At 44.2% G+C, this 12,348-nt stretch overlaps 1 protein-coding gene across 1 annotated transcript; it reads right to left on the bottom strand.

Moving 5' to 3' along the window:
• Positions 1–1,818: 1,818 nt before the first annotated feature.
• LOC144178694 (uncharacterized) lies at positions 1,819–6,109 on the bottom strand. The gene is made up of 3 exons (XM_077706713.1): positions 5,969–6,109; positions 3,526–3,823; positions 1,819–1,985 (listed from the first exon to the last, which is right to left on the bottom strand). Exons 1-2 carry the CDS (start codon positions 5,978–5,980, stop codon positions 3,572–3,574), a joined length of 264 nt encoding a protein of 87 aa, XP_077562839.1. The 5' UTR covers positions 5,981–6,109; the 3' UTR covers positions 1,819–1,985; positions 3,526–3,571.
• Between the last annotated feature and the right edge of the window lie 6,239 nt (positions 6,110–12,348).

Here is a 12,348-nt window from a genome sequence, read left to right as displayed (position 1 = left end):
CTTAGATGTCTCGCTTATTTTGTTTTGTTGAGCTTCAGCCCAATGTCCTTTCCTCTTTAGTGATATGTGACATGTGTGCTCGCAGGACAATCTCGTAATACAAAAGGCGATGGGGAAGAGGCGTATAATTAGGTTGTGTGTCACACCAATACGCAACCTTAAGTCTTTCCCCAGCTTTTCGTAATTTGCGCGAACTTTCTTTCTCCTGCACTACTGCTCTGTTTGATTTCAGCTCTTAAACACATCCGCATTTTATATAGTGTTTAGTTTTCAACGACATGTTCGGCTAACAAAGATGCATGATCGCCGGCGTAAATAATAGCAGAGCTTGCTATCAATTACAACAAGACGCAACCGAACGTGTACGGCATCAATCTTGTATATTCAGACAGCTTTTCACTCTCTCATCATCATCACATTCATCAAATTCATTTTTAGGTGCGGAGTACCTTAGCACAGCGCAATGTCTGTCCGCGTTCGTCCGCAAAGCATTTGCAATCGCGAAAAATCACACGGGCACCGGAAGAATTCGAGCCTGTGTCTGGTAGACCTGACACAGTTAGTGTCAGGTGTCTTACCCATTGGGCTACGACCGTGAGTTAGTCAAACGGCTTACCCGATAGTCAAACGGCTTACTCCGTCGCCTCTAACGCTGCGAAGTACCTTAGGACCTCCCAATGGCCACCCGCGTCCATCCGTGCGCACACCACCATCAAGCGAAAATCAAGCGAAATTCGATTTCAGCCGTGAGTCGCAGTTTCATTTAGGGAATAATCTAGGTGCAACTAACGGGTCAAATCGAATGACGGTCGGGGCGCGAATCGGATATCACTCGGGGCGCTACTTAGATGTCACTTCGATACCCCGTACTTCGCACCCTCGCCATCATCCACGGAGTGGAGATGGTGCCATTTTTTTCTTATACATTTGGTGTAGCAAACTAGGCGTCTTTACCAGGCTAACCGCACCAGTACCATTAAGAACATACTCTCCCTTTCTTTCTCTCTCCCTCTCTCCAGCAGTAGTACCCGGTTGCTTTATTTTCAGATGGGCAACGCATGTTTTATTCGTTCCCGGTGTAATCTAAAGCATGGAATGTCTAGTGAGACTTCAGCAAAAACCAGCCAGTCAGGCAATAAAGATGACACCAAGGTAGGGGAAGAAATCTACAAGCTACTGGGACGTACAGCGCACACAGATAGCCGGGGCACCCGTTAAGGTGGCTCATTGGCTAAAGCGCTGTGATGCTGAGCCCAGGGACGAGGGTTCTATCGCGGCCGCCGTGGCCGCTTTTCTAATGGAGGCGAAAAGCAACAACGCTTGTGTGTTCGAGATTTAGGCGTACGTTAAAGATCCCGGGTTGGTCAAGATTAACCTGGAGCACTTCATTAAGGTGTGCTTCATTACCCAGGTGTAGTGTCGGCGCGTTAAACCCTGCAATTTGGGTTTTTAACGTTTGTGTCACCATTCGCAATGTGTACTGTTTCGGTTTAGCAAAACTGTGAATAACGGTATGCTGAGAGAGATAGCAACATAGCAAACAGTGTTCTCCAACTAACTAGAATAGCCACCGTAAACATCCAACAATCATCATCATAGGCCGCTGTAGGATTGTGCAGTATGAAGCGCGCGAAACGTGACGTGTTGCCTCAGATGAAACTTTTTGGAACTTTTTGACAGATAAAGATGAGTACTTCGTCACACGACAGATTTTTACGAAGTATTAAAGCAGGTGCTTTTTCTGCGCCCAATCCCCTGACGGCAAACGTTTTGGCAACGGCTTTACCTGTATAAAGAAAACATTTTCCACGGCCATAGTTTTCAGTGTGAAGGAGATTTATTTGCAAATAATTATAGACAGCGCACCCTTCCATCCGGTAAGGGTACTTTTTACTTCCTCAAATATTTCGATGCGAAATATCCCACTTGAAGAAAGGCTTTGAACTTCTCAGATTATGGCAGCTTGCGTTCTCCGTGCATGGAATCTGAAAAAATAAAACAAGAATATTTAGGTCGTCTTCAAGAATGTTGGCCATTTCAGATATTTTTGTATATTTTGTAGTGAATGTACCTTTTATTTGAACGAGGCACTGTTTCAGTACATGCCTGCGTGTGTGTGCATTGTGCATCCGTGTGCGTGTGTGCGAGCCTGCTAGTGTCTGTGTGTGTCAAGCGAGGGGTATAATACTGGACAAAATCTAATTCATCGATAAGCAGTCGAGCTATCCAACAGATTCTGCATCTTCGTATTCGTAGCGCACTAGAGTTTTACACAAAATTTACTAACACTAATAAAAATAGGTATAACTCTTACAAGTATAACGTAATTTAAGGCCTCAGTTAACTGCACAATAAAATATAAGAAACTTCCACGAACAGCCAATTGACAATGTACGTCCGATTGCTTATCGTTGATCTGGCGTGTACAGTTTCTGGAAACAATGAGCTAATTTATTTCATTCTCTAACATTTCGTACAAATACTGGAAAATTAGAACTGTACTTTGGTACATCATATATAGAGAAATCTGAAATTGCCTGGAGATCAATTATGTTTTTAATTATCCGTGTTGCTCTACTTCTGTACAGTTACTGATTACCCCTGTTTCAGATAGTTAACGATAATTATGCTTGTTTTATCTCTGCACAGTCAGTCATTACTCTGTGACAACGTTTTTATACTGGGGAAAACATTCGTACCTTTCGCCTTGTCAAATGCAAAACTTTTCCTGCGCGTTTATACATTAAATTGCCTGTGAACTTAGTACAGTACTATTAGTACCGCTAACTCTTGTCTCCTTTAGTCAATAGTAAAACTTAAATCTATTGGTTTTATGGTAACTATGCTTGTTTGGCTGCACTAATCGGAGGGTAAAGAGAACCTGATATTTCTACGGCTTTGCCTAATGAAGATATCGTTGCTTAGAATTGGGCGTAGTTTCTGTTTATTTGCCGGGTTAAGCTGGAATCGTGGCATGGTACAAGATAGTCTTAGACATACAACTATCACAAAGGTAATTCCTTATTCCTGACATCATTATGGAGAGCTCCCTGTAGCTCTGTTTGTACACAGGATACCATAGGGAGCGGAGATAGGGCAGTGTAAAAACGTTCTTTCATCGAAAATGCAATGGCAAAAAGTGTACAGTACAGGGCATCAGCGTTGTAAGCGAATGGCTTGTATTATTGAGCAGCGATATTATTAAGCAGGAACTTTTAGCGATTTCAACGCATGGGTATTAACACCACATATCGAAGTTCGTGTTCAGAAAAGTAAATGATGGAGAACTTGCCGTCGTGTTAGCGTAAGTTTCGCTAACAACAGCAATGGTACAAGAGAAATTTTTTACAAATTTTGAATTAATTTCATGATCTAGTAAGCTTCAAAGTGCCCCCCAAAATAAATACAGCTGTCTTTTACTGCGAAATTTTGAAATTCCGCAATAGAGAGACCGATAGCTTTCGAAACATGATAACAATGTTAAGATTCATTAGTCACATTTCTACGTCTGCGACAACTACAGACCTCGTAAGGATTGTTGCCTTTATAAAGTTGGCGTAAAGCCGACAGCTCAGCCGTAAAAGCCTCCTCCTCCGCCGTAGCCTCCGCCGTAAGAACCGCCGTAGGAACCACCGTACGATCCCCCGTACGAGCCTCCGTATCCACCTCCGTAGCCTCCGCCTCCGTAGCCTCCGCCTCCGTAACCTCCGTGGCCGCCGTAGCCTCCGAAGCCTCCGTAACGGCCGTATTTCTTGGCCTTAAGGTGACGGAGGAGGGTACCGTACACGACGGTGACGGCGATACAAAGGACGAGAATGACAACCTGCGGAGAGTTCAAGACAATTAGGTTTGAGAAATCGAGACTTTGTGGGAAGCCATGAACGACGAGCAAAACGGAAGTAACAAGGCTGGACGTGTTTTTTTACACTTATAATTAACAACTAGTACGTGAATCGTATGTACAAAACAGTGATGAAGTAAATTGTACGTCTCTCATGTGTGCACTTTGTATCGAGAAGCAACTCGTGATTTGGAGAGGATATATTGCACAACGTGCTTTAATACATGCACATCCGGACAGTGTCTCGAAAGAGAGCGTGACGCTTTAAAATAATGTGTGATGCGAAAGTGTTTTTACGTTCCTTTCTTAACGACCCGTTGACCACATCGAATTCCCTAAGCAGGCAGTCCCAATGTTACCATGAAGGGATTAGGGGCAGTTCTAATAAGTTGACGAAACATTAAGGGAGAAAAGGGAATCTAGTGAACCATTCTTCCGTTTTTAGTGTTCTTCCTTTGTTATCACCCGATCTGTACTTTTAATTTACGGCAGAGCTTTTCGCCCCCTCCCCGCATTTGATCCCTTGCTTGTAACACTGGGACTACCGAATAAAGTGTCCTTGGATGCAGTCAGTGTCTCGTGCCCGTGAGGACAGGTGTGTTTGTTTGCACACAGCACTTATCACCGCCAGAGGTAGGGTGTAAGCTGATGCTTCCTTAGCGCAGGATGCCCATAGAAAACACGTTTGCCCTTTTTTTCATTTTGCCCACGCCTAATTTTTTATCAGTTCAAGACGCCTCAGCCAGCTCAAAAGGGTGTTTATGGAATTCAAGCTGTTTCAAATCGTCAGTCTTAGTGGCAACTCTCGCAAGCTGGCTGATCAGTTCAGAACTTCCGATTTTATGAGCTTGTTTTATTACTGACAATGTCCACCTTAAGATGAATTGATTTAGAGAAATTTGATTTAAACAAAATGTCTAGTCTAGTCCTACCCCTTAGGACTACACCTTCTACTAAACGGTCTTTGCTTAAGAAAAGTTCCTTCTATTTATAAAAGGCCGAAACACATTTTATTGAATAGTTCATATGGCCGACGTATACACGTGTAGAGCATCGTGTGACGTCTTACGGAAAGACGGACGAACATCTTTCGGGCTAAGTCGCCTACATTAAAATATGTGTTAATAGCCAAATTCACTGAGTCAGTAAACGTGAGCCATGAAATCTATCTATCAATTATACAGTCAATAAATAAATAAATAAATAAATTAGTAGTCAGTCAATTAGTCAATCAATCAATCAATCAATCAATCAATCAATCAATCAATGCCCTACAGTTTAACGCAAATCACATAAGTAATTTGTAGAAAGTTCGTTAGTTAAACAATCACACGAATTAGAATATCTGTCATCCCGTACAGAACTGCAACAAGTTTTGGCAGAACATTCATCAGCAAACTCTTGAAATGATTTTTTTTAATATTTAGTACAACGTAGATAGCAGAGGGCTACTCATACACTATTTTTTATTGTATAAATGCAATGCTTACGCCGTTAGCTATGCGCAGTTTCAGTGGCATGGATTTATTGTTTAGCTTTAAAGTCGGATAAACAACATCGTAGTCAACCAAGTTTTCTCTTTGACCTTTTAAAAAACGAGCGCACCTCTGATGAAGCTGTCAGCCCAAGAAAGGGAGGTAGATTAATATAAATAATTATTTACATGCAGGCACAAATTATCTATTTCAGGCATCATAGTTTCGCGGCACACTCTACACAAACACTTACATAGCTTATATCTCTTTTCGTCAGATTACGCACTGGAGTTCCACTTAAGCAATTTATCCGCATGCGAAGGCACTCTGAGACATTGCTCTTGTCTACGTGTTTCTCCGCATCTTGTGGTGCAACGACGCGTAATATCTGTTTTTTACCTCTCCCTAGATGCATTATTGCTTTTATTTCTTGTCCAAAATCGCCATTATCAATGGGATTAATTTGGTAATTTTTTTATTGTTTTAGGGGGCTACTATTCATGCAGAATCTTTAGTCGACATGTTCTTTGCACTGTATGTGCTTAACCAAGCAACAAAAAAATAGCACGTGCAAAAAAATGCGCCTATGACTCTAACCTATAATGCAGTATGAAATGGAATACGGCCAGACAAAAAGTCTGCTCCAGCTCACCAAAGTCTTCATGGTGTGGTCAGTAAGATCCTCGGCTAGAATATGTTCGTTGTGTCACATTGAGAGGGACCTTTATATATAGCCCCTTTCAAAATCGATTCCGGGGATGCCCCTCTTGTTACGCAAACCGTTTTTATCTTTTTCTCCGGAGGTCTTCGTAATCGCTCAATGTTTCTTGCGGCATGAAAGTTTGTGTAGCCCAAGTCTACTTTAATATCGCACGACCCAGCAAATTCCCCACGGGCTTTTGCCTGTAGTAGTTCCTCGTATGTGTGCGCGTACAGAAACTCTGTTATACCACATGAGCTGTCGCCGTTTTTGGCACGGTAAGCCTACGGGGCGTTACGGAGCGCCGTATGAGCCTTTTCCCAACAAGTTTTTTCAAGGTCGTCGCTGCTGCCGTGAACGTCTGCCACGTGGGGAAGCCTGTTGGCCATCGGCCGCATTAGCGATAAGCTAATTACGAGAGTAACTTACTTTTCTTTGGTCGCCTGGATGTATTTTGTCTTTTGCGTCTGAATAAATCTCCGCACACATAAAAATCAAAGGAGAACTCAAGAGAGCTAGATACTTATTGTAATGCATGTCACGCATTCAGGTGTCTGTTCTTCATAAGACAAAAAGAAGAATATAACTGCCAGGGCCAGGACGTAAGGACATTAAAATATTGAGGGATGACCACAGATGAGGGGCGGGGAATTTCAGCATACTTTTGGATTGATTGATTGATTGATTGATTGATTGATTGATTGATTGATTGATTGATTGATTGATTGATTGATTGATTGATTGATTGATTGATTGATTGATTGATTGATTGATTTTTTATTTACAATAGAGAGAGAGAGAGAGAAGAATCTTTAATGAGTCTGGCGATGTTAGCCGAGCTAAGCTTACCGGCTTGCTACGCAGATGAATGCGGTGACAATGATCATTATAATGATGAAGAGGAACACACATGATTTTGACTATCTACAAAGTTTGACCAAGGCTTGTGGCTTTTCGATATGCCAATAAAGCTTTTGTAGCACAACAGGCACATGTGGAAGAATCCTAGGGACGTAATGCGTCCCTAAGTTCTAGTACTACGAAGAGCGGCGTGCCCAGAGACACTGCGAGACATATTCTTCGCGTAATAATTCGCGCACAGTCACATATTAGGTGTTTCAGATCTTCACGCACATCACATTGTGGGCGCAGTGGCGACATGGCCTGGTTCATTTCGTAACAGTAGTATCGCGTGTAGACGACGTTCAACTGCATGCGGTGCAGTACTGCTTCATCATGCTTGGGTATTTCAGGTGGCATGCTAAAATTACATTCCGGGTCGATAGAGTAGAGGGGCGCGCAATGATGGGATGCCTCTGCCCGAATCGATCGCTGCACGCTCCATGCCACACTGGGTGCAAGTGCAGAAGCATCTTTGAGAGAAAATGGCACCGGTACTTGTGGTCCACGTTGGTTATGCGCTTTGGATGCTGCAGTGTCCGCCTTCACATTTGTTACGTGAAATTACTCATTAATAAGCCATCTTGCCAAGCCTCGCTGAATTCTCTTTTATAGATATGCACTACACTTTGGTTGTGTGCTTCCTTTGGACCAAAGTGTAGGAAGAAAATGTTTTAACAGCAGAATTGTTTAGGCCGACATAAATCCGTCCGGCATAGACAGTAAAACCCGAGCGCAAGTGAGCGCGTGCCTCGCTGGGCCGCCCGGCGCCGTCCAGGCTTGCGCATTGGCTTACGCCACATGAAGAACTCCCACCTTTGTCGTCGTGGCCGTGTAGCGACTGGCACGCCACATGTTCGCAGCGCCGAAGACGAGGACAACAAATTCGTGAAGCAATCCCTTCACAATCTCAACGTGCAGACCACTACCGGAACAGATGACGAAGTGGGGGTCTACCGAGGCGAGGACGCGCAACAAAAGGCTTTTCCCGACGCGGCAATGCCGTCAGAAGACGACGACGAAAGGAATGACGACGATTGCTACTGAATAGAACACCGTGCATACTTTAATGGTCTTTTTTCTACAGTGCGTCCAAAATGGCTTGGCGCTGCAAATGACCTTGCATGTTGCCACCGTGGTCCCCAGAAAGTAAATTCCACCAGTGCTCACTCTGGCACCATGGTTTGATTGGGATGCTGTCGTAGATGATCAATCTTTGAGCGCTACATGTTTTGGGGCGCCCCATTTAGGTTCGAAAGCTCCATGCCTCCAAAAAGCTAGCGTGCTGCGCGCGTACCCTCGATTCTTGACTATGAGAAGGTCAGGAATCTTCACCCTCGATTCTGGACTTTCGTCTGTGACCCGTACACAAACCTTTTATAACTAAATTTGAGACAATTCAACATCTGTTTTGCGCTTTCTTACTAACTCGTACATTTTCAACAAGTTTTAAATGCTTTGTCTCATAAGACACTCTAAAACTCCGGCGCACCTTTTCTCGGCGTTTAATTGTAAAACAAGTTATTTAAGAGGATGTAGCAATGTATAAACATCAATAAATTCAGCCCCCACGTACACATCCAGATGGAGGGATAACAGCAATAAAATTGGTGGATATCCATGGCTCATCTCCGCATTCCAATTTTTTTCCTAAAGGAAGGAAGGATGTAGAGGAAAGGCAGGAAAGTTAAACTGGCCAGAGACTAGTTTGCTATCCTGCACTTGGGAAAGAGAACATGGGCAAAAAAGAGAAAGGAAAGAATGAAGAAAAATTGGAGCAGACAGGCATGCCCAGCTTTGAAGCACTAAATGTTCAAGTTCAGTGATTGCCACTGAAGGCCTTCAGTCTACTCTGAATAAGTTCATCGCCCGTAGAAAGCGTAAGAGTTCTTTAGTCGCCCTCTGAGTGGATGAGAGAGAAGGCCAGTGACACAGAATCTTCTCCTCCAAAAATGGCCGCCGAGAGTCCAGATTCCTCATTGCTGACGACAGCTTCTTTCTTTCAGGCGAGTAGCGTGGGCACTCGCATAAAACGTGCCGTACCGTCTCCGGCGTGCCACATGTTTCGCACTCCTCACTTGGCGACATTCCTATTGTGCATTAATAAGCATTTGTGAAAGCCACCCCCAGCCAGACACGGCAAAGAAGAGTTGCGTCAGACCGTGAAAGGCTTAGTGGAAGGGGACCTTACAGGTGCGGGTCAAGGGCCCCAATTCGTGCACATGTGAATTCTTCTGGAGACCATTTGGAGACTGCTGTTTCTCGGGCTAGTATGCGGAGGACCCTAGCTGCGTCCGTCCTGGACAGTGAATGAGTACAGTCGTTGCTCTTTGATGCGCCAACCGGGGTGCAGCGTCCGCACTTTCGTTGCCGACAATGCCGCAGTGGCTGAGAAGCCACTTCAGGGGGACATCATGACCAGCCTGGGTAGCACGGTCGTACACAATTCTTATTTCTGTCAGGAGTTATTCGTGAGGTCCTCGGCACAGGGCTGACTGGAGTGACTGAAGAGCAGGCTTCGAATCACAGAAGATAGCCCTACTGCGGCACGAACTTTCCTCGATGGTGCGAAGAGCGCAAGGGATGGCCGTAAGTTCTGTAGCCGTGGTGGCTGTAGAATTGGCTATCTTGAATTTGCCGGACAGTGACATTCCATTTATAACAAATGCGCCGGCAGAACCAGACGATGTTACCGAGCCATCGGCGTATATATGGGTTCGGTCATTGTACGTCCAGTGCAGGTAGGTCAAAGTTAGCTGCTGCAGGGCCGGTATTTGGAGATCTTGTTTTTTTTTTTTTCCTGGAATATCTAGGCACACTGGGGGCTGCATCAGACACCACAGCGGAAGGAGCGGTCGCATCGCCGGCGTATAGTGCGATGGCATGCTGGTGCTGTTGGCAGCGAACGACGCCCGGGGACGTATCGCTGGTACACCCCGTGAGGTCTATTGAAGGTAGGAACGCCCTGTCCGGCACTGTTTTTACGCCCCTTATGAAATGTTGCCCCCTTCGCTCTAACAGCGCTTGCGTGCTTGTAGCCGTTTCCATTGAATGAGCTTCTGTAATCTGCTGTTTTCGCTGCTAATTGTACATGCTGCTGTAACCACGCCACACATTGTATTTTTCTTCTCTATGATTATTTCGTGTTTCAGAATATTCGTGTTTATTCATGTATAACACCCCTTACAATGATGCCGTAGGGCGAATGTATTTATGTTTAAATAAATAAATAAATAAATAAATAAATAAATAAATAAATAAGGCCGGAAGTCTGCATCGCAGCCAGCTGCGTGAGACGATAACGTGGGGAGCTCAGCACTGACCATTGAGGCAGACGAAAAGAGCATAGAAGTAGGCGGCAATCCTGCCGAACGAGAAGGGCGCCGGCGAGACGAAAGGCGATTTTATGCCAGCGAGCCGATGGCAATCTCGAACCTCGTTGCATGGAATTTGAAATAAACCCTCAAATACCTTACTACACACTCGAACTTAAAACCAAAACGATTATAAGGGGGATTTCTCTCCTGAACGAAATAATAAATAACGTTTCGTTTTCGTTTTCGTCCCGCCCAAAATTATCGCTTCTTTTTTTAGTTTTTTGCTTCCGGTTTTTGTTTCGTTCCTACACCGTGCTTTGAACCCCAACTGAGCCATACCTGAGGCTTTCTGAGTACATGCACTGCGCCATATACGAAGGATGCAACAATCCCAAACAATTTTCAGCTAAATGTATATGCTGTGCGGAACCTGGAACTCTGGAACACATGATATTCGACACATAAAATCATATACGTCCTGCCTCTGAACCCATCCCCTTCCCCTGAGCGCTGGCGGATACTGCTGTCCTGCTGTAGACCTGATGACCAGCTCCTGCTTGTGACAAAGGCTACGGCAGCACCAACAGCACATGGTCTCCTGGATTGAGGAACCACTCTCACATGATTGTTTAATAAAGCTCTCTCTCTCTCTCTCTCTCTCTCTCTCTCTCTCTCTCTCTCTCTCTCTCTCTCTCTCTCTCTCTCTCTCTGTGCCGCACTAACACGCACATTTTGATTGAGTGCAATGCGTATGCGCATATTTTATTAAGGTCATCCGCATCCTACATCTTTCATGGGACGCCAGAGCCGAAACCCCGCGCCTTCGTTGCGGGAGTGTGTGTGCGTGTAGTGATGTCTTACGCCATCCCATCCCACTTCGCGTGCAAGAAAACATAGCCCGATTAATAGCGCGAAATCCCGACTAGGATCATAATTCCGACTTCTTGAATTTTCCGTGTTATTGCGTAGGTGAAACGCAAGCAATCAGTGTCGGGTGCACGTGTGTTTTTTTACGAAACGTCATGTATTTTGCACCAAGCTTTCAAAAATTGCCGCCAAGTTACTTGATATCGAGCAGAAAAGGTGTTTATTTAGTAACATTAATTTAATATAATTGAAAGTAACAGTTATTACTTACTTTAAAAAGAATGACTTAAGTTAGCACAAACACAAAAGAAACCCAATGTTTTAGTTTGAATAGTTGTTAATACCGCAAAGCAATCTAATACGTCAATTGAAAAGCGAATGGAAGGCGTGGGTTAAACTCACGGTAGAACTGAGGGACATCAAACATTATTTTTAGTAGCTGAGATATTGTAGCTGGCTGTAATGTGTTGGAGCGTAATTTGGTATCTTTAACAATATTTTTGGTATTTTGAACGCGTAACGCGTTAATGTGTAGTGCTCGTGAGCACGTGCCTCACGTCGGCCGTCGACCGTCCCCGGCACGCGCGGTGGCTTTATCTGCACAGAACAGAAAGCATTTCAGCTACTTCGTAGTTCGTAGACATGCTAAAGCATAGTGAAGAAAGCAAATTTAAAAAACTGCTTAAGAGTTCAATTGTCATGCCAAGCCCAACCCATAACAACCCATGACGGCATGGATTCCCAGTTGCAGTTTCCTCTCTAGTATATTTACTAAGAAACTCTATGGCATGAGGAACACGACGGTATCGATGCATATGACAATGACTACTACTTGTACAGCGCAAAGCGACGACGGAACATGTCAATAAACAAATTCCAACTTCTACAAATGCGTGGTGACGTGTCATTCAGTGCTCACGTAGAAAGCAATCCTGAAGCTTCGCTATAGTTAAAGCCTGCAGTTTTTTCCGTACCTATTTATTTCCTTTCATCGCATGTAGAAACATAATTCAGGTCTCTGTATTAATGTTAACTTCCAAACTATATGCGTTATCGCTTTCGCGGCCGGCATTGTCGCCACGATATTTATCGTCTGCCGCTACGGCACACGAAGATTATAGCACGGACACATAAAAAAAGGCTGTGACTGTCAGTTTTGTGATGCGGTAATGACAGCTAATTGTTTCACCTGAAAGCCACATTGACTTCGCCGAATCTCTCATTCATCAATCTTGAACATTAGTGCTG

Source organism: Haemaphysalis longicornis, unplaced genomic scaffold, assembly GCF_048455015.1.
Source record: "Haemaphysalis longicornis isolate Haplotype H1 unplaced genomic scaffold, Haemaphysalis longicornis Haplotype H1 scaffold_4, whole genome shotgun sequence".
Classification (NCBI taxonomy): Eukaryota; Metazoa; Arthropoda; class Arachnida; order Ixodida; family Ixodidae; genus Haemaphysalis; species Haemaphysalis longicornis.
Note: the sequence above shows the minus strand (reverse complement) of the source record. Positions and strands in the feature narration are given on the sequence as shown.